The sequence below is a fragment of the Prunus mume genome, linkage group LG2, assembly GCF_029339155.1.
Source record: "Prunus mume cultivar Tortuosa linkage group LG2, ASM2933915v1, whole genome shotgun sequence".
NCBI classification, from domain to species: domain Eukaryota; kingdom Viridiplantae; phylum Streptophyta; class Magnoliopsida; order Rosales; family Rosaceae; genus Prunus; species Prunus mume.
The window spans coordinates 10,689,240-10,709,412 of NC_142699.1; the positions used below are offsets into that span (position 1 = coordinate 10,689,240).

Sequence of the window (20,173 nt, forward strand, 5' to 3'; positions counted from 1 at the left end):
TTTTTTTTTTTTTTTTTAAGTCTGCCTCTGCAATAGAAAAATCCAGATAATATGAAGAAGAGTTTTGCGCGACGAATTCCTTTTCATCACAAAAAAAATAATAATAATAAAAAAAATCCGTTGCGCAAAACCTCATTTTCGTCGCACAAGTGGTCCATTTTGTTGCCCAAAATACATTTTTCGTCGCGCAAGTACATGCCGACAACCCACTTTTGCCCGATGAAAAATAGTTTTCGTCGCTCAAAATTTCATCGCTCAAAAGACAATTTTCGTTGCGCATGAACGTGCCGACATCAAACTTTACGCGACAACATAAATTTTTGTTGCGCAAGTATTTGGCACCAAATAAAAAAAATCCCACATTTTTCTTACGCGGCGATAACGTTTGTCGTCGAGCTAAGTAGTCTTTTGTGACGACAATAATCGTCGCGCAAGTGTTTGGCACCGTATAAAATAACCTACGATTTCTATCTAACTTTACGCAACGATAACGATTACCGTCACGCTAGGTTTTCTTTCACGACGATATGTGTCGTCGTGCAAGTGTTTGGCGAAAAAAATAAACCCGTGTTTTTCTTCCTCACTTTGCGCGGCGACCATGTTTTTGGTCGCGCTAAGTTTTCTTGTGTGACGAAATTTTTGGTCATACAAGTTTTGGATAGTTTGGGCGACGAATAATTTTTTTCGTCGCTCGTCGCCCAAATAGTAAAATGTAGTAATGCTTGTGCACTTGCGAGTATAATTTGTGTTTAGACTAATCTTTATAATCTCCATTTTTCAGGTTGTCTCATAAGCTCATTATAAACGAATGCACAAATTACTTGGTTTTGTAGCCTCATAAGCTCTTCAATGTACTTCAACTTTGTGGCAAATACACAATGCCTAATTTCTAAAGATGAGCTAAGAGGAATTACATGAAAGTGTATATTTGGCAAGGAAAGCCAATTCTAAGAATCCTAAACTTAACGGAAGTGGCTTCGCCTTGCAAGGTCACCCCAGGGACATACCCCAAAACCAAAACCCAATTACTGACTCTTTTGTTTTGCCATTAAGTTTTTTGTTTTTTGTTTTTAGTATTGAATTTTGGTGTTAATTAATTTGAGGGAAAAATTGTTGTAATAAGTTCAACACTATGATTATTAATTCATTTATTTTTGGTTTTACTTATTGGGAATAGATAGCCATAAATGATAATGCGTGTCGTTATCCATTTTAGTCCAAATTAGGGGTGGGCACTCAAACCGGTGAACCGAAAATCCGAGCCGAACCAAACCAGAAAAAAACCGAGTTGACCAAAAAGTCAACAATCGTCAAAATCGATCCTAACCCTGTTTGGATCGATTTTGGATCCGATTCCATGTCTTCAAAAATCGGACCTGAACCGAACCGGTCAAATTAAAAAAATATATAATTTCAATACATATTTATTTTTAGTGCTATATTTTTAATTTCGAAAAAAAAAAACTAATATTTATCGAAGTTCAATTTCAAAATATCTCTAGTTTCTAACTTTAATATTTATTTTTATATGAAATTGAATAATTTGTTAATTTTCAAGTAAAAATAATAATATTTCAGTTGAGAATTGTATTAAAAATTAATTTTTATAATCCGATTCAAAACCGAACCGGACCGGAATTGTTTCAACCCGAACCAAACAGTTTTTGAAATTTTTTTATTACAATCGAATCGAACCAAACCGAATGAATAACATCGGATCGGTTTTAATTTGAGGCAAAAACCGGTCCAACCCGAACCATGCTCACCCCTAGTCCAAATTAAAACTTCAAAATAAAACAAAAGTTGCTGGTCCCAAAGATATATATTTTTAATCTTTTTTTTTTTTTTTACAAAGAAAGCAAAGAATTTCATTAATAAAAACAAAAATACACGATGGTGCCGACATATATAAAGTTGCCTCGTTAAAGCTCTTTCTATATATATAAATAGGCGATTGCTATATATATGAAAACAAGGTTACACTCAATTAGCATCCCATTTTATGGTTTATTTTATGCCCCGACCAGTTGCCAATAAAATTCGAATAGAGGCTTTTTAATTATTTATTTCTCCTTGCCTTTATGGAATTTGTCTCTTTTCATATGGACCCGTCAAAAGATTGATTTTCCTTTTTTCTTCTTTTTTTGGTTTTTTGTTGTAAGTAAGTGTGGCAAGGAACCAAACCACACAAAAAAACTTAGAATGGTACACAACAGAAAAAGGAAATTTATGTTAATTGGATGTGGGGATAATAAAATTAAAATTAAAATACTTTGATTTCTAACTCAAATAAAGTAGCACTAATTAGCACTAATTTCACCATATGGTTTATATTAATTAAAAAAAAATTATAATTAGAAGGAATAATAAGTGCGAGATTAGCAATATGTGATCATCAGTTGGAGTTGCTGTCAGCCACAACCTTTCCATGTGGTGATCTCATTTCACGGACCTTCCTTTCCTTAGACAGAATTTGCGCCACCCTACATACGTGCAGATTAATTAAGAAAATTAATCGTGATTAGTATTGTTTAATCAATATAACATATTTATGATCATGCTAAAAAACTCATATTAGATTGGTGAGTAATCAAATATACATACCTTATGAGAGCTACTTCATTTGTTTCCTGATGAGCAGGCTCATAGATACCGGTTTGCAAATTCACCCTCGAAACCGGTTTCTTCAACAATTCGTCTCCAACTTTTACAAGGTTATTCAAGTTTTCTTGCGTAGCAATATCCACCGAAGATACTGTTTTCTCCAATGTATCATCCTGCACCATATATATTTTCACTTCAACCCGTTAATTATTGATTTTTACTGTGAGTTTGGATCATTGATTATGGTATAGATTCATAGTATGGATATCCCAAATACCTGAATTCGGAGGTAATTTTTCTCACAGTCAAGAGCTTGAAAAACAGTAGCAAGGTGGAAATCGACCATGTCATTACTTGCTTGAGTAAATACATCTATCAATGGAGAGGAACCCCCTTTCGTCAACCATCCCAAAAGACCCCATTTAGCTGCATCATCGGCATCATATTTCTCTTCAGATTTTGCTGAACCAGTACCCAACGATATCACTAAGAACCGACCATACTCAGTTGACCTTATAGCAAAGAAGTCAGAATTTCCCTGGTGGATTTCTTTTGTCACTTCGCTCATAGCAACCAAAGCCTGATAAGAAAAAACAACAATATAATGAACGAGAGCTAAATAAGCTTTTGAAATTGCATGGTGTATTATAGATCAAGGCCATAATTTAATTACATATATATACCGGGTTGTTAGCAGCAACGCCACCATCAATGAGATCGAAATCTCTTGATTCACCAGTGGAAGTTTTGGTTTCAAAATGGTGCGCTGGAAGATAGGTTGGGGCTGCTGAAGTCCCAATGCATATATCGGACAGTAAAGCATTTATGCTAGTGTTCTTTTTCTCCTATAATCACCATCAAAACACAAAACCAACCATGTAACTATATTAGATTTAACAAAACAAACATATATACACACACACACACACACACACATATATATATATATATATTTAAGGATATGAAAACAAACCTCATAGCTAGAGAAGACCATTGGTTGTAGCCGCTTTATATCAAAAGTTGGGATTATAACGTTTGTTAACGTGTCACTTAATCGTATGTCTCCTAATATTTCCTTCATTATCTTATGTAAATACTTCCCATCATACTTTGGTCCTGACACAGCTTTTACCATGTCCATGGCCTTACCAATCAATGTATAGTTGCTGCACAAGCAAAATATATGTGATTGTTAGCCACTATATATGTATAATATTAAAAAAGAAAAAGGTGTTCAAGCTAAGATTAATTATACTAATAATTGATGTACATGTACAAGATTAATGACATTGAGTTGAAGTTAAGATTGATGTTAAATAGCTTGTTAGGTACCTGTCTTGAGGGAAGATCTTAGGACAATGTTCGAGATAAAAATCGTTAATGTCTTTAGCAGCAAATAGGGGTCGATTATTTTCATCTGGGGTAGTAAGCATGGCAGTCACAAGCCCACCAGTGCTAGTCCCTGCAATCACATCAAAGTAATCTACAAGCCTTGCTTCTTCACCATCCAGCTTCTGCATATGTGGCAAAGTTCAGGTGAAAATAAATTAGCAAGACAATCACTTTAAACCTTATTAATTAAAGTTAAATTATTGGTTTTAATATATATATGCTTAATTACCTGAAGCTCGGATTCTAGGAATTTGAGTATAGTTCCGGGAATAATCCCTCTGATTCCACCTCCATCAATGCTCAGAACGGTGACGATGTTCCCGTAAGTGGGAGACTGAAGAAATGATCTTGCTCTCTCCATTTGAGATGAAAGAGAAGACATACCGAATGATGCACAACACAGGAAAGGTATAGGAGAGGTACTCGGAAGGAAGAGTGCCTATTTATTATGAACTAATGAATAAAACTGCAGAGAGAATAAAGCTTGAACCCTAAAAGAAGGTTGATGATGATGGGATTAATTGAGTTTAGTAAACTTGAGCACCTAGCTATGCTTTATATAGAGATCTTTTCCCCTTCCAACTTTGACCCCAAATTTGTATGCATGTCGCTATAACAAGTTTTAAGTTGGACCACTTCTGTCAGACTTCTCTGATTAAAAAAAGAGCTTGTCCAATATAGATCCCTATATTTTCTATTCCCTAGACATATACCCACCATTCTATAAATCTATATGTAAAACCCAATTTCAAATTTAAATGACTAGTAGGATATAGGATGTCGTAGTATTTCTATGTTTTTACATCATTGCCACTAAACTTCATATTTTATTTATAATTTATTTCAAGCATTTCATTAACTGCCATAATTGTAATTAATATACTCCCTATTAATAGCATATCAATCACCCCATTTCTTTTAGTTGTCATTCCCTCTCACATCTCGCCCCTAAAATTACAAAAAAAAAAAATCTGTAAATTACATATCCAATAATGTACCTATGAAAAATATAATATAAATACATACATATAAAATATAGGTATATTATTTACAAAAAAAAAAAAAAACAAAGTCAGTTACTTTGTAATTGCGTATATTTTTCATAATTAAAAATAGGTTATAAAATATAGGTACATTATTTACCCACAAGTAAATTATTTTACAATATACCTGTAAATGTGTATAGGTACATTATTTGGAATAGATAATTATGTACACTTTTCATACTAGGTAAATTATGTTTTTCATAAAACAAACAAGTAATAGTTACATTATTTTTTCAACATAATTAGTATGTACAGTTTTATTCATTAACAATTATAAAGTGGATTATTAGTCATGTATAATTCATAAAAAGAAAACAACATAAACATTTTATTAAACAAACCGATTACCTAAATTTGAATTTATTGTTAAATTTTTTTAAATGTTTCAAAATTAATTCCTACATCCATTACAACCATTTGGAGATCTTTCCAAATTCAACATCTGTCATTATATACAATCCAATTAAAAACTGCTTCCATATTGATTCATACATTAATATACAAAATGCAATAATGGCTTAGTTGGGGGTATTTTTGGAATCTGAAAAGTACAATAAATCAGATTTTATACTTAATCAGGTAACTTGCTGAGTTGGATCCTAGTCATGGGTTTTTACTTATACAAATTGGGTATTATTTATATGAACAAAAAGTGAAGGGTTTTTGGTATGACAAATTGAATTTGAAGGGTGTAAGCCAAATTTACTATTAAAAAAAATTTGAATCTTCCCGACTACTATACACAATAATAGTCAACATATATGGAGACACCAAAATTTATTCATCAAATACAAAGTCCCGTTGATTCAAATTTGGACCCATTTTAAACCTTATCAAGTAAAATATTATTTGTTTCGTGAATAAATTTGGTGACTCAAAGCATCATGAATTACTTAAACCTACCGTAATCTGTTGTTTAAGCAAATTGATAAACAGGAGCCAAGTCAATTTTGAGAAAAAATTGCCAATATTAGGTATACGCGGCTTTCTTAAACAACAAGAAATGATGTTGTCAAACAGTCATATGCCCTAGAAAACTTGGTTTAATTCCGAACACATTACTTGACTTTGAGTACTAGTTTAGTTGAGAAGAATTCAACAGGAGTATCTTAACGTTTACCTGCTTGTACTTTTACCATACTTGTGAATCTTAATATTCACCAACTTAGTGACGAGTATATATATTTTATACACATGATAAACTTTATTATATTTTATCAATCAATGAGCTACTGTCAGAATTTTCTAATTAAACACTGCATTCGTGTGGACATAATTGATTAAGTGCTTCGACCTAATTAGTATTCACAATAATATTCAACATATTACATACGCGTACTACTATATGGAGACACCAAAATTTATTCATCGAAGACAAAGTCTAAGTTGATTCAAATTTGGACCCATTTTAAACCTTAAAAAGTAAAATATTATTTGTTTTGTGAATAAATTTGGTGACTCAAACCTTAACAAGTAATGCTTATAAAATATTATAAGTATGAGGAGAAGAGGGTCCTTCAAATGAAATGAAGATGCTTCTTTTTCTTTATGTTGAGATATAATTTAAATATATATATGTGAATCATTGAGACTGGGTCAAGACCTTTCACAATCAGTCCCAACCCAAGTCGTCCAAAATAGTAAACACCATGGAAACTTCAGGAGTGAAGTGACCCATTCCCTAGCTAATAATTCTCTCAAAAAGGGTTATTTGCAGCAATGGTCCCTCAACTATACCCGTAGTTACAGTTTGGTCATTCAATTCAATTATTAGTTGCAGAGGTCACTCAAGTAGGTGTTTTGTTGCACCATTAGTCCTTCCATCAAACTCTGTTAAATTTTCCCTTTGTCTCGACTCTTTCAACTCTGTAAATTATACAATCGAAGCTCATTAAATAAATCCAGTCGAAAAATAAAACTCTTTATGCATCCTTTACGACTATATATAATGCTATTAATAATACATATATGACAAAATTAAAATTGTATTGTATGTATTTTGTCATCCAAATGGGCAGGGGAATGTGTTAATTTATTCAATTTTAGTGGTCAGTTTTTCAGAAATTGGGCTTCAAATTTGTATGGATTTCAATCAAGCCTTGATGTTTTTTTCTTGTAAGAAAAAAAGAAAGGAAAAAACGTGTTGAATATCTTGATGATATGTATGACGATGATCAAAAGTTTAAATCTATTGAAACTTTTGGGCAATCCCAAATTAATAATTAATCCCCAGACATAATACTAATTAACTCTAAAGCCAACCCATATAGCCAACCCTTACTGGTTATGTATAGTTAGTAAAATACGGAACGGGAAAAGTATGGATTAAATACGTATGTGTTTTATTCGGCAAAGGATTTAGGTTGTTAGTTGATCTAGGTTTTTTTTCAATTGATTTACATGCATCACTTGAAGCCTAAAGTTTCTGATACTACAGGGATGGTTTGATAAGTATGAGGAGGCTCCTTCAAATGAAGATGCTTCTTTTTCTTAATTTTGATAAGAAAAATATGTGGTAAATTAATTCAGTCAAAACTGCACCATAGTCAAGACCTATCATAATCAATCATATTAACTTGTTTATTTAGTGGGACATTAGTGGTTCAAAATACTTGTTTAACTTGTTTAATTGTTTAATTAGTGTTTAATCAATCAATTTACAACGTGGGATATATGTTTAATTTGTTTCGAAGTTCATTGCAATGCTTCAAAAAGAAAAAGAAACACTCTGGTGCGTAATAGCCAAATAAATAAAGAATATGAAGGAAGGAACATATTATACGTACTGCTGATTATTAATTACATCACAACCAACCTGTTAATTGATATACGCGGCTTTCTTAAACAACAAGAAATGATGTTGTCAAAAAGTCATATGCCCTAGACAACTAGGTTTAATTCCGAACACATTACTTGACTTTGAGTACTAGTTTAGTTGAGAAGAATTCACCAACTTGTGAATCTTAATATTCACCAACTTAGTGACGAGTATATATATTTTATACACATGATAAACTTTAATATATTTTATCAATCAATGAGCTACTGTCAGAATTTTCTAATTAAACACTGCATTCGTGTGGACATAATTGATTAAGTGCTTCGACCTAATTAGTATTCACAATAATATTCAACATATTACATACGCGTACTGCTATATGGAGACACCAAAATTTATTCATCGAAGACAAAGTCTAAGTTGATTCAAATTTGGACCCATTTTAAACCTTAAAAAGTAAAATATTATTTGTTTTGTGAATAAATTTGGTGACTCAAACCTTAACAAGTAATGCTCATAAAATATTATAAGTATGAGGAGAAGAGGGTCCTTTTTTTTTTTTTTTTGGTCAAGGGAGAAGAGGGTCCTTCAAATGAAATGAAGATGCTTCTTTTTCTTTATGTTGAGATATAATTTAAATATATATATGTGAATCATTGAGACTGGGTCAAGACCTTTCACAATCAGTCCCAACCCAAGTCGTCCAAAATAGTAAACACCATGGAAACTTCAGGAGTGAAGTGACCCATTCCCTAGCTAATAATTCTCTCAAAAAGGGTTATTTGCAGCAATGGTCCCTCAACTATACCCCTAGTTACGGTTTGGTCATTCAATTCAATTATTAGTTGCAGAGGTCACTCAAGTAGGTGTTTTGTTGCACCATTAGTCTTTCCGCCAAACTCAGTTAAATTTTCTGTCAAAAGTGAGGGTAAATTCGGAAATTCATTCACAATCCTCCCTTCCTCCACAACCCTCCATTGCCGCAACCCAATCCTTGGAAACACCCAAAAAGGTAGCCATGAAGGACTAATTCAAGAGCATTTGAGAGACAAATTCAAGAAGGTAGCCAGGAAGGGTTCCAGGGGAAATTAATGCTATTAATAATACATATATGATAAAATTAAAATTGTATTGTATGTATTTTTTCATCCAAATGGGCTGGGGAATGTGTTCATTTATTCAATTTTAGTGGTCAGTTTTTCAGAAATTGGGCTTGAAATTTGTTTGGATTTCTATCAAGCCTTGATGTTTTTTTTCTTGTAAGAAAAAAAGAAAGGAAAAAACGTGTTGAATATCTCGATGATATGTATGACGATGATCAAAAGTTTAAATCTATCGAAACTTTTGGGCAATCCTAAATTAATAATTAATCCCCAGACATAATACTAATTAACTCTAAAGCCGACCCATATAGCCAACCCTTATTAGACTCATGAGATATTGGTCAGTTTGAAATCAAGTAAGATACTCAGGATTGGGTGTGGGAGCAGAAGAAGGAATGTCGGTTGCTTTGGTGGAATCAGAGGAAGTATCAGGAGAGAGGTAAGGGGAGGGGCAGACATAAGTGCCATCAACGAAACGCCACCAATTTTGCCCAATAAGAAAGGGCTTGAGTTGACTTTCCCAAAGTAAAAAGTTGGATTCTGAAAGTTTATAGGAGGCAAAGGAGGAGATGTTAAAGGGGAGAGTGGGACCAGTGAGAGAAGAAGACGAGGAGGCTATAGTAGAGGCCATGAGAGTAGAGAAAAAAAAAATGCCTAGGCTCTTGATACCATGTAGAAAAGAGATACTTTTTCATATATGCAATTCACGGGTACAGGCCTTATATACAGGCATAGGAGGTAGCTAAATGGTTTACAACGGTAGTGTAGTAATTACAATACAATAAAGCTATAATTAAGATACAATAACAATGTAACGGAAATACTCCTTGAATAGATATAACTATGATTGAATGTCATGATGGTGGTGGTAACTCCCTAACAGTTCTGTATAGTTAGTAAAATACGGAACGGGAAAAGTATGGATAAAATATGTTTGTGTTTTATTCGGCAAAGGATTTAAATTGTTAGTTGATCTAGGTATTTTTTTCAATTGATTTCCATGCATCACTTGAAGCCTAAAGTTTCTGATACTATAGGGATGGTTTGATAAGTATGAAGAGGCTCCTTCAAATGAAGATGCTTCTTTTTCTTAATTTTGATAAGAAAAATATGTGGTAAATTAATTCAGTCAAAACTGCTCCATATATAGTCAAGACCTATCATAATCAATCATATTAACTTGGTTCAAAATACTTGTTTAACTTGTTTAATTGTTTAATTAGTCTTTAATCAATCAATTTACAACGTGGGATATATGTTTAATTTGTTTCAAAGTTCATTGCAATGCTTCAAAAAGAAAAAGAAACACTCTGGTGCGTAATAGCCAAATAAATAAAGAATATGAAGGAATGAACATATTATACATATATACATACTGCTGATTATTACATCACAACCAACCTGTTAATTGGTATTTATTGGGAGAAAAATAAATTAAACAATTTCTTGCTTACATTGGGAGAAAATAATTTCAGTACTGAATTACATGAAGAAATAAAATAAAATAATTGACTTAGCATTTCATCATGACTTTGATGGCCTTTTATTTTTCTTGAAGATTAAACATAATTAAAAGGAATTTTATATATATACGTATGAGAGCAGCATATTATTTCTTTGGTGGTGCTGCTGATCATGTCCTTTCACGAACGACCTTGCTCCTCTGAGCCCTCTCCTTAGAGAGAACGCTCGCTATCCTACACATGCAAATTAATTAACAAAACAAAAGTCATTAGTGTGTTAATTTATTGAATTTACATGATCATGCTACAACTTAATCATAATATATAATAGAGCAAATACCTCACAAGAGCCTCTGCATTTGTAACCTCAGGACGAACAGGCTTGGATTTATCGGTATCAAAATTCACTCTCGAAACTGGTTTCTTCAACAATGCCTCTCCAACTTTTACCAAATCATTCAAGTTTTGTTCTGTGGCAATATCCACAGAAGCCAATGTTCCACTTAGCGTATCATCCTGCATATTCATTTCCGAGTACTTGTGCGCTTAGTTTGTCTACGTAATACATTTTTTTTGTGTGTATATAAAACAGTCATTTGATATAGTGATATTTATCTCAACTTTATTGCACATTCTATATGTTACCTGAATTCGAAGGTAATTGTCATGAGACTGAAGGGCTTGGAAAACAGTAGCAAGGTGGAAATCAACCATGTCACTACCTGCGTGGGTAAATATATCCACCAGTGGAGCCGAAAAATCGGATCCGATAAGCCACCCGAAAGCACCCCACTTTGCCGCTTCATTGGCGTCATACTTCTCCTCAGACGTTGTACCAGTCCCTAGTGATATGACTAGGAACCGCCCATACAACTGTTCATTTTCACCCATAGGCAGGAAGTCAGGGTTGCCCTTGTGGATTTGTTTCGTCACTTCGCTCATAGCAACCAAGGCCTAGAAAGAAAGAAAAATTAATACACACATATTAATGATGATCATATATATGAAATAATTCAGATTATGCAAATTAGGTTTTTGCAATTTGATCAATGTATACCGGGTTATTGGCAGCAACTCCACCGTCGGTGAGATTGAATTCTCTTGATTCACCATTTGAATTTGTGGATTTAAATTGATAGGTTGGAAGATAGTATGGGGCTGCTGAAGTTCCAATGCATATATCCGAGAGCAAAGCATCCAAGCTGGGTTTCTTTTTCAACTGAAATCATGACAAACATATATATACAAAATCAAGAAATGTTCATAAAAAGAGCACCATTAGAATTAAATTATGTAAATATATGCATGTGTTTCAATTAAGAGATAATTAATAAACAAACCTCATAGTTGGAGAAGATAACTGGTTGCAGCCGCTTTATATCAAAAGTTGGGATTACAACGTTAGTTAATGTGTCGCGCAAATGTTTGTCTCCTAATTTTTCCTTCAATATTTTATGTAAATACTTCCCGTCATATTTTGGTCTCCCTATACCTTTCAAATTCTCCTCGACATTGACGAGTGGAGAACTGTTGTACATGGATGAAAATTAATTATCGCGAACAATTATGTATACAAATGTGTAGTACAAAAATCTATGAAGAATTAACTATACCTGGATTGGGGGAAGATTTTAGGGCAGTTTTCGAGATAAAAAGGGTTGATATCTTTAGCAGCATACAAAGGACGGTTATTTTCATTTGGGGTAGTAAGCATGGCTGTCACAAGGCCACCTGTACTAGTCCCTGTAATCACATCAAAATAATCTGCCAGCCTTGCATCCTGACCATCCAGTTTCTGCATATGGCGAAAAAGTAAAGCGAAAAGTTAGTCGCATTAGATTTTTTATTTTTTATTATTTTAAAAAAGAATGAGAAACACCAACAAATTGTGAGACGTGGAGCAAATATGCATGCTCGCTAGGTGTAACACCACGTGATGGCGTGATCAATCCACTTATATTATAACACGTATGTATTTATTTAAAGTTCTGGTTTGATCATTGTTTTACCTGAAGCTCAGACTCTAAGAAGTTGAGAATGGTTCCTGGGATAATCCCTCTTATTCCACCTCCATCAATACTAAGAACAGTAATGAGACTTCCATTTGTGGGAGAGTGAAGGGATGATCTTGTTTTCTCCATTAGTGATACAAGAGAAGGTTACGCACAAGACTTAGTTTAGGAACGAAAGACTCAGAGAGAGAGAGAGAGAGAGAGAGAGAGAGAGAGAGAGATTAATTTGAAATTTGAAGAATCTCAAGAGGAAGGCGTTGTAGGTTATAGGAATTAAGCTTTGGTTGTGGGGTTTATATAGAGCTCTTTCCCCCCAAATCTTGACCCCAAACTTATGTATATCTTGACCGAGTTGTTTCAGTTTTCTTTTTCATTTACGGTTTACTTTGTCTTTTGAATAGTCCTTATATTGTAATTAGACATGTCTTTTGAATAGTCCTTATATTGCAAGTTGCCATGTTTTTCGTGTGAAATTTCATATTTAAATGAAAATCACGATGTTAAAACATAATATTGATTTAAAATCCCACATTTCAATTCACTTCCGTTGATATTCACACATATGCACGTACGTCATCGTTTTGAAGCTGGAACATCCAAACCAAGATGGAGTGCTCATCCTGCTTTCTTGTGTTTTGAATTTTATTTACCAATACCAGGTCCTCTGGTCCGGTCCAGCTTCTTAATTTGTCTTGTACAAGCTTTGGTTCACTTGGTTGGGATAGTCCAGCACCCTGCCTCCTCGTCGTGAGAAATGCTTACTTGTGCCAACAAATTCATCAGATAAACCCAATCCTTAATGGCATGTTTACAACAAGGAATGAGAGTCGCTCCCATTGAGGGATATTTCAGTATTTAATAATGTGATTGCTGATAAGACTCACTCCGATTACAAATTAGTCGACATGTTTAGTAATGTAAACGAAAAACCAACAAGGTTTAGCCCGATGAAAAAGGGTCTTGATTTGCAGACCCGTAGTCTCATGTTCAAACTAGAATAACATCTTAGTAGTGTGTGTATGTGTGTGTATGACAAACCCCCCTCCCTATCGCACCTTAAAATATCACTCACAAATTTATTAGATAAGATTAAAATGAAACCATCACTATCTCTATGGTCGGGCGTAAATGTATCGTGTATAATGTTAATTACAACTTACAACGAAGTCAGCCCCAAAACAAAACGTTTATTACAAGAAAGATTTTTGTTGAACAAGATATTGCACAACTGGACAGTACGTACACTAGAAAGAGTGATGCACACAGCTTTGGGATTGTCTTGCTAGAGCTTATAACCGGCAGAACAGCAATAATAACAGTTTTAGAACCTGTACATGTTAATGTATCTGATTGGGTGAGGGCCAAAGTTGAGAGAATGAAAATTGAAAGCATTGTGGATTCGAGTGTACAAGGGACATACAAGGTGTTAATGCCTTATACCATCACCGTGAGTCGAGCCTATTAGAGACACTACTACAAAATAATTAAACAACGACACAAAATAGACGACGTTGCATCTAGAACGTCATGGGGCTGTAGTTGGGCTGAGTTACCTAATACCAACCCGATCATACTTGGTATCCTGGGGGGTCGATAAAAGGCCTCCCAGCCAAGGTCTGATGTGACAAAGGTCAAATCAGTGCTCGGGCATTTGAACACTAACCCGCCCACTGTGGTGCCATGTTCGACCAGAGGCGCATTAATGATCAACATGCATGATCAGACCCCTGTCAAGTCAAACACTCCACCCCTTTGATAAATAGCCTAGCAAGTGAGTAAGATCAATTAATGTATATCTCATCCAAGACCAGGTGTCGCCTTACCCTTTGATCCCCGAGTGAACAGGCTGGTGATAGAGAGGGATCATTTAATGTACTTCCCATCCAAAGCCACATGTCATTTTGTCACACAATCCCTGTCAGATAGTATGGTGATTATAACAAGTCATTTAATGTGGTCTAAGTCCTACCAGGGGAAAGGAAGATAAATATCCCCTCCTTAAGTATCTTTGTCTCTCATTCTCCCCCTATAAATACCCTTCACCTATCTCTGGACAAAGGTAATAAAGATTCTCACCTGATAAACCCTACATCCTTTTCTCCATCTCTAAATAGCTTCTAACTTAGCCATCGGAGGGTGCTCAACTGGGACCAACCCCAATTCGCTCATATTCTGATAACTGTTCGAAGTGTGCAGGTCTTCTCTAGAAGGCATTACCACCAAGAGATCACGTATAGGTCTAGGCCTCTATCCAGGTTCAGGCCATATAGTATACAAGAAGGATACACGGTTTACACAAGGATTCTTCTGCACAGAAAGCTAGAAAAACTGCCCTGGCTTGTGTCTAAAACACCAACCGAAATGCCAGAAATAAGTGTATGACAGATTGAAGGAATGCTTGGAAATTGAGAAGGGCCTCTGAAGAATCAGCGATTGCGAGTGGCGATGAGGGAAGATTGGGCAGTTCAAATCAAATGAACACCATTTAACAGATGTACCGTTTAGTACTAGTCCTTCGAGTGTTGGTGTTCTTCTTAGGCTTCAGGTTTGGTTTCAGTTTGTCGCTCTGGGAGTGTTTTCTTTTGGCTTGCTGGGTTCTTTGGGGTTTCTGCTTTGCTTTTAGTTTTTTCTTTCTTTCTTGCTTTTTCCTGTTAAGTTGTTTGCTCTTGGACAGGGCCAGTCCTAGAGCTTAAAAGATGCGTAAAAATAAAAGTTGACGACATAAAGTTAGAAATTGGGTGTTTTACATTTAACCTTTCAATCTGAGAAAACCATAATATGGCAATCAAGGCAAGTGGTCTTGCGCTTAACTTGACATGTGGCAACCTCAATGTTTGCAAGAGCCAAGGAAAGTGTTGTGAGCTCCCGGTACTAGTCCTTTGAAAGCTCACTGTTTGTCCCACAGAAACAAAGGCAAATTTAACTTTAAGAAAATATATATAGCCAAATTGTAGATTATAAATACTATGATGTGAGATCATAATTCATGTGTGAGGGAGAGAGAGAGCTTCAATTTCCATTAGGCTAGTTGGAAGCAAAGAAACTTTATTCTAGTTGCATTCTTATTCAACGCATTCAATCATCTAAACAGGAAATAACTTTGGACCTTTGGTGGTGGGGTGGGGGAGCTCTGACTTTAAACCATCTTGACATATTTAGTGCCTTTGTGCCATGACCAAGACTCAAGGCGACTTGGGCAGAGGTGGAAGCTACGCAGTCTTCTAGTGTTAAATGACTATGAATGACATAAAATAGGCTCTTTAGCTTCAATGATTTTGTCTTCTCTTCTTCCTTTTTACTTCTCTTTATGATCAAAATAATCTCACAATTAGTTTTTCAATAAAATCTCTTCACACTTGGCTTGAACTTGGACAATTATATATCTTCATCTTTTGGCTTTCCAACTTCTTAGAGCATCTCCAAGGGAGATGTCAAATACCAAACATCAAATTTAAATTTGATGCCTGATGTGGCAATTTGACATCTTACACAGCTTTACACTCCACCCGATATGTCAAATTAAATTATTAAATTATTACATTTTAGTGTTGATCATTTTTAATTAATAAGAAAAGAAAAGAAATAATAATAAAATATTCATTTGACATCTTGCTTTTGGGATGTCAAAAATAACATCTCAACCTCCAGCTTTCATTCCACATCAGCTTTGACATATCGGTTGGAGCGATGTGAGATGTTATTTTTAGCTGTTAAATGTCTATGTGGCACGTTTGACACATCGGTTGGAGATGCTCTTACAAAAGATAAATTCACCTAATAAGTTCACCAAATTAAATACATAAAATTCATAAATCCAATTAGTAAGAATGAAATGTAACAATAAGTGAAATTATCTTTATTAAGCCAAATTTATATCATAAAATCTCCAAAATAATATTAAAAGGCGTAATTTGAGACTCCCATCAGCCAACCCTCACAATGACAGAATTGCTGAATTATGGACTGCCTCGAAAAATCTTTAAACTCAATCACATTAAGGCTCGAACAACGAGACAAGCTTGTCTTGACAGAAAGAAACACATCTCCACTTGTGGCAACAGTTGAGCAGCAAGAGATGCAACTTTTAACAGATAAAAATTCTTCTTTCTCATCATCTTCTTCACCATTATCCTTTTTGTTTTGCATTCCTTTCTGGCTTGTGAATAAATCTCCTGAATTTGAAGAGTGGACAAATGAAAAGCTATCTATCCAACTGCTAGGCTATCCGTCTCAGCTTTTCCATTGCAGCGCTTTGAATTGCTGATACAATTACCTGAGAAAAAACACCAAAAAACTATAAAAGCAACCTACAAACTCTCATGGATTTAACAAGAGAATGAAAAGATCATATCTAAATATTCAGTTGGATGGTTAGTGAGTACTTCCTGATCCTCATCAAAGTCACTTGTTAGGTACTGATCCTCTGCTGCTGGGCTCGAAGTTAGATGCCATCTGCCATTATGGCAATTGGAAAACGCATCCGTGAGACAAGCAACAAGAAATTTGCATCTTTAGGAAGGATTTGGTGGCTCTTCTTCATGAAAAAAAAGTCAAACAATATGGGGTAAAATATCTTCTGATATATTTTCATTCTTCAAAAAAAGGTATTTATAATACAAGTGTGTAAACCCTAATAGGGTTATAAAAGGAAAAAAATAAACTCCTAATTACACAAGATTTGTACAAAAGAGAAAGAAATAAAATCTTAATAGAACATGAAATAAATCTCATAATCAAACTAGAATCTCGCCAACACTCCCCCTCAAGTTGGAGCAAAGATGTCACGCATGCCCAACTTGTCAAGGAAGTTGAGAAAGATGGTAGTAAACATAACTTTCGTAAGAATATTTGCTAGAATATTTGCTAGCTGATACTCGGATGATATGAACGAAAAATAAATAATCTCAGCATCTAACTTCTCTTTAATAAAATGTCGATTAACCGCCACATGCTTTGTACAATCATGTTGCACAGGGTTATGAGTAATCTCAATTCCAGCTTTATTATCATAATACAAATCCATGGGTTTTGGGGTTCCCAAGATCTCCCAACAATCTTCTCAACCATAGTAGCTCGCACACACCTTGAGCCATCCCATGATACTCGGCTTCAATACTAGACTGACACCACTTTTTGCTTTTTACTCCTCCAAATAACAATTACCACCAACAAATGTGAAATACCCAGACGTAGAACATCTATTAGTGATTAAACCAGCCTAATCGACATATGTATACTCTTTCACATCCATATGACCATACTTGGAAAACATTAACCCATTTTCAAAAGTTACTTTCAGATACCTCAATATACGCATCACAACACCCATATGATCTTCACTAGGAGAATGCATACACTGACTCATTTCACTCACGGCATCGCTATATCATAACGTGTATGAGCTAAATAAATCAATTTCCCCACACACCATTGATAACGCTCCTTATCAGTAGGAACTTAATTAGGATATAACCTCAACTTATGATTTTGTTCATTAGTGGTATCAATTGGTTTACAATCCAACATTCTAGTCTCTGCAAGTAAATCCAAAACATATTTCCTTTAGGACAAAAAAAATACCATGCTTAAATCTGGAAACTTCAATCCCAAGAAAGTATTTCAAGTCACCCAATGACTTCATCTCAAACTCGAAAGCCAGATACTTCTAAAGATTTTGCATTTTTGTCTGATCATTTCCAGTCACAATTATATCATCAACATAAATAATTAAAGTTGTCAATTTACTTTTATGACGCTTTTGAAACAAAGTATAGTCCGAGTTACTCTGTACATACCCAAATTTCTTCATTGATGCAGCAAACCTCCCAAACCATGCTCTTGGAGACTGCTTTAATCCATATAAGGATTCCTGCAGCTTACACATAATACCCTTCTTGGAGGTTACAGGAATACAAAGAGGAAGATCCATGTATAATTCTTCCTTGCGGTCACCATGTAAGAACAAAATTTTGACATCAAACTACAGCAAGGGTGAGTCACGATTAGCACCCAGGGACAAGAGTACACGACGGTATTGAACTTTGCTAGTGGAGGAAGGGTCTCCAAGTAATCTACTTCATAGGTCTAAGTATAACTTTTTGCTACCAATCTAACATTGTAATGGTCAATGGAATCAACCTTATGACTCAAAGTAAAGACTCATCTGCACTCAACACTTTCTTCCCTATTAGCAAAGCGACTAAATCCCAAGTTTCATTCTTGTTCAAGGCTTCCATTTCAACATTCATGGCATCCACAAATTTAGGGTCAGAAAGAGCATCCTGCAACTTAATTGACACACATACACTAGATAATTGACAAAAATATGATGTATATGACTTAGATAAACAATGAGTTGACACATAATTGTAACGACCCGGTCCTAAATAAATTAGTAATTATTCATTTATTAAGATAAAAGACCATTTTACCCATAGAATATTTTATTAGGTTTAAATTGAATTTTTGACCCGGAAAGAATTTGGGAATTTCGCTTACATTGTTGCGTAGAACACGGCAAGATGAGTCCGTAGACACGTAGTGGGCTCGAATCGGAGTTGTAACGAAGAAGTTACGAGCAAAACATCATTAGTGGTAAAATCGTAAATATTTCAAAAAGGGTTTGATAAAAATAATATATATATATATATATATCTCTCTCTCTCCTCGTGCGCTCTCACTCTCCCGACGACAGCTCTCTCTCTCACTTGAACTCGCCACCGGTCACGGTTGTGAACGGGACCGTGCCAAAAGGATGGCTCAACCCCGCATCACGACCCGCCCTTCCACGACATTGGCCACCGGAAAATGTGATTTTTAAGCGGTTTTCGCTCGAACTTCGCGGCTTCGATCTCTCTCCTCCGCCACCGTTTCTAACGAGTGCGGTATGCTTTCTCACCTATTTTTCATGATCTAACTGATGGTTGGATAGGATTTCATTAATTTTGAGTGTGGATGGTTTGATTTACGAATTGAAATTCAGCCAGTTTTGGGATCGCGATTTCTGCCACTTCCGGTCAGTTTTTGGGATAGATCCAAGAACAAAAGTGGTTCCAAATGGGTGTTTTACCTAGGGTAGGAAGCTGGGTTTTCCAGTTTTGAGGATTTGGTTGTCGGAATTTGATCAAGCTACCCACGCATTGCCAGCTCGTGTGGCGGCATATGGGCTACTTGTTGGCCTGTCTTTGAGTCCTAAAATCATCCTCATGTCGTCCCAAGCACGACGGTGTGCTTTGATATGAATTCGGATATTGTTTGATCGTCGATCAGATATTGCATATTGTGCATTATTCGGGTTCGATAGGTTTGAACCGGTTGGATCGTTGTGTATTTAATATATGTCAATCTAGACATCCTTAGGATCGTGTAGAATTCGACGGATCATAAAACGGAGTCTCAAATACTCCGAAAATACCAACCTTAGGGTTAGGTTTAGGGTTACAGTAATCGTCCAATAGTGCGATCGTGAGCGATCCGATCATCCGATCTGGACCAAACATGCAGGACATGTATCCTAAACCTTGTGAAACCCATAGGAACTTTCGGATAGTAAAACGGAGGTCGTGGGCCCCGTGGACCCGTTTGACCAAGTTTGGTTAGTCTGACCCTTGGTTGACCGTGAGTCTTCTGAGGTAGTTTTACTTTCCTAGGATGATTATAATAACCCTAGTGACAGGTCTTGAGTGTTGTTGAGTTATGTTGATTATGTGGGATTAGGATATAAATTTATTGTTTTAAATTGGGGGATTATCGGATGCTATATTGTGGTTGAGGT

The 20,173-nt window shown here is 35.2% G+C and overlaps 2 protein-coding genes and 1 pseudogene across 2 annotated transcripts; all 3 read right to left on the reverse strand.

Moving 5' to 3' along the window:
• Positions 1-2,215: 2,215 nt before the first annotated feature.
• On the reverse strand, positions 2,216-4,500 carry LOC148919594 (patatin-like protein 2). The gene is made up of 7 exons (XM_089046638.1): positions 4,226-4,500; positions 3,937-4,118; positions 3,578-3,770; positions 3,288-3,449; positions 2,882-3,184; positions 2,605-2,777; positions 2,216-2,483 (listed from the first exon to the last, which is right to left on the reverse strand). Exons 1-7 carry the CDS (start codon positions 4,376-4,378, stop codon positions 2,396-2,398), a joined length of 1,254 nt encoding a protein of 417 aa, XP_088902764.1. The 5' UTR covers positions 4,379-4,500; the 3' UTR covers positions 2,216-2,395.
• Positions 4,501-10,266: 5,766 nt separating this feature from the next.
• LOC107880491 (patatin-like protein 2) lies at positions 10,267-12,650 on the reverse strand. Its single transcript, XM_089045920.1, has 7 exons — positions 12,397-12,650; positions 12,001-12,182; positions 11,728-11,914; positions 11,445-11,606; positions 11,033-11,341; positions 10,728-10,903; positions 10,267-10,621 (listed from the first exon to the last, which is right to left on the reverse strand). The coding sequence occupies exons 1-7, from the start codon at positions 12,526-12,528 to the stop codon at positions 10,558-10,560; spliced, it is 1,212 nt and encodes a 403-aa protein (XP_088902046.1). The 5' UTR covers positions 12,529-12,650; the 3' UTR covers positions 10,267-10,557.
• Positions 12,651-16,296: 3,646 nt separating this feature from the next.
• On the reverse strand, positions 16,297-18,328 carry LOC148919595 (uncharacterized; annotated as a pseudogene).
• Positions 18,329-20,173: the final 1,845 nt, after the last annotated feature.

Excerpts from the sequence above, each read along its gene's own strand:
- LOC148919594 (XM_089046638.1), bottom strand. The coding sequence starts at position 4,378 with ATGTCTTCTCTTTCATCTCAAATGGAGAGAGCAAGATCATTTCTTCAG. Across the intron at positions 4,119-4,225 it reads TCCTAGAATCCGAGCTTCAG|AAGCTGGATGGTGAAGAAGC; the intron begins GTAATTAAGCAT and ends CCACATATGCAG. Across the intron at positions 2,484-2,604 it reads AATGAAGTAGCTCTCATAAG|GGTGGCGCAAATTCTGTCTA; the intron begins GTATGTATATTT and ends GCACGTATGTAG.
- LOC107880491 (XM_089045920.1), bottom strand. The coding sequence starts at position 12,528 with ATGGAGAAAACAAGATCATCCCTTCACTCTCCCACAAATGGAAGTCTC. Across the intron at positions 11,342-11,444 it reads GAGTTGCTGCCAATAACCCG|GCCTTGGTTGCTATGAGCGA; the intron begins GTATACATTGAT and ends CTTTCTTTCTAG. Across the intron at positions 10,622-10,727 it reads AATGCAGAGGCTCTTGTGAG|GATAGCGAGCGTTCTCTCTA; the intron begins GTATTTGCTCTA and ends TTGCATGTGTAG.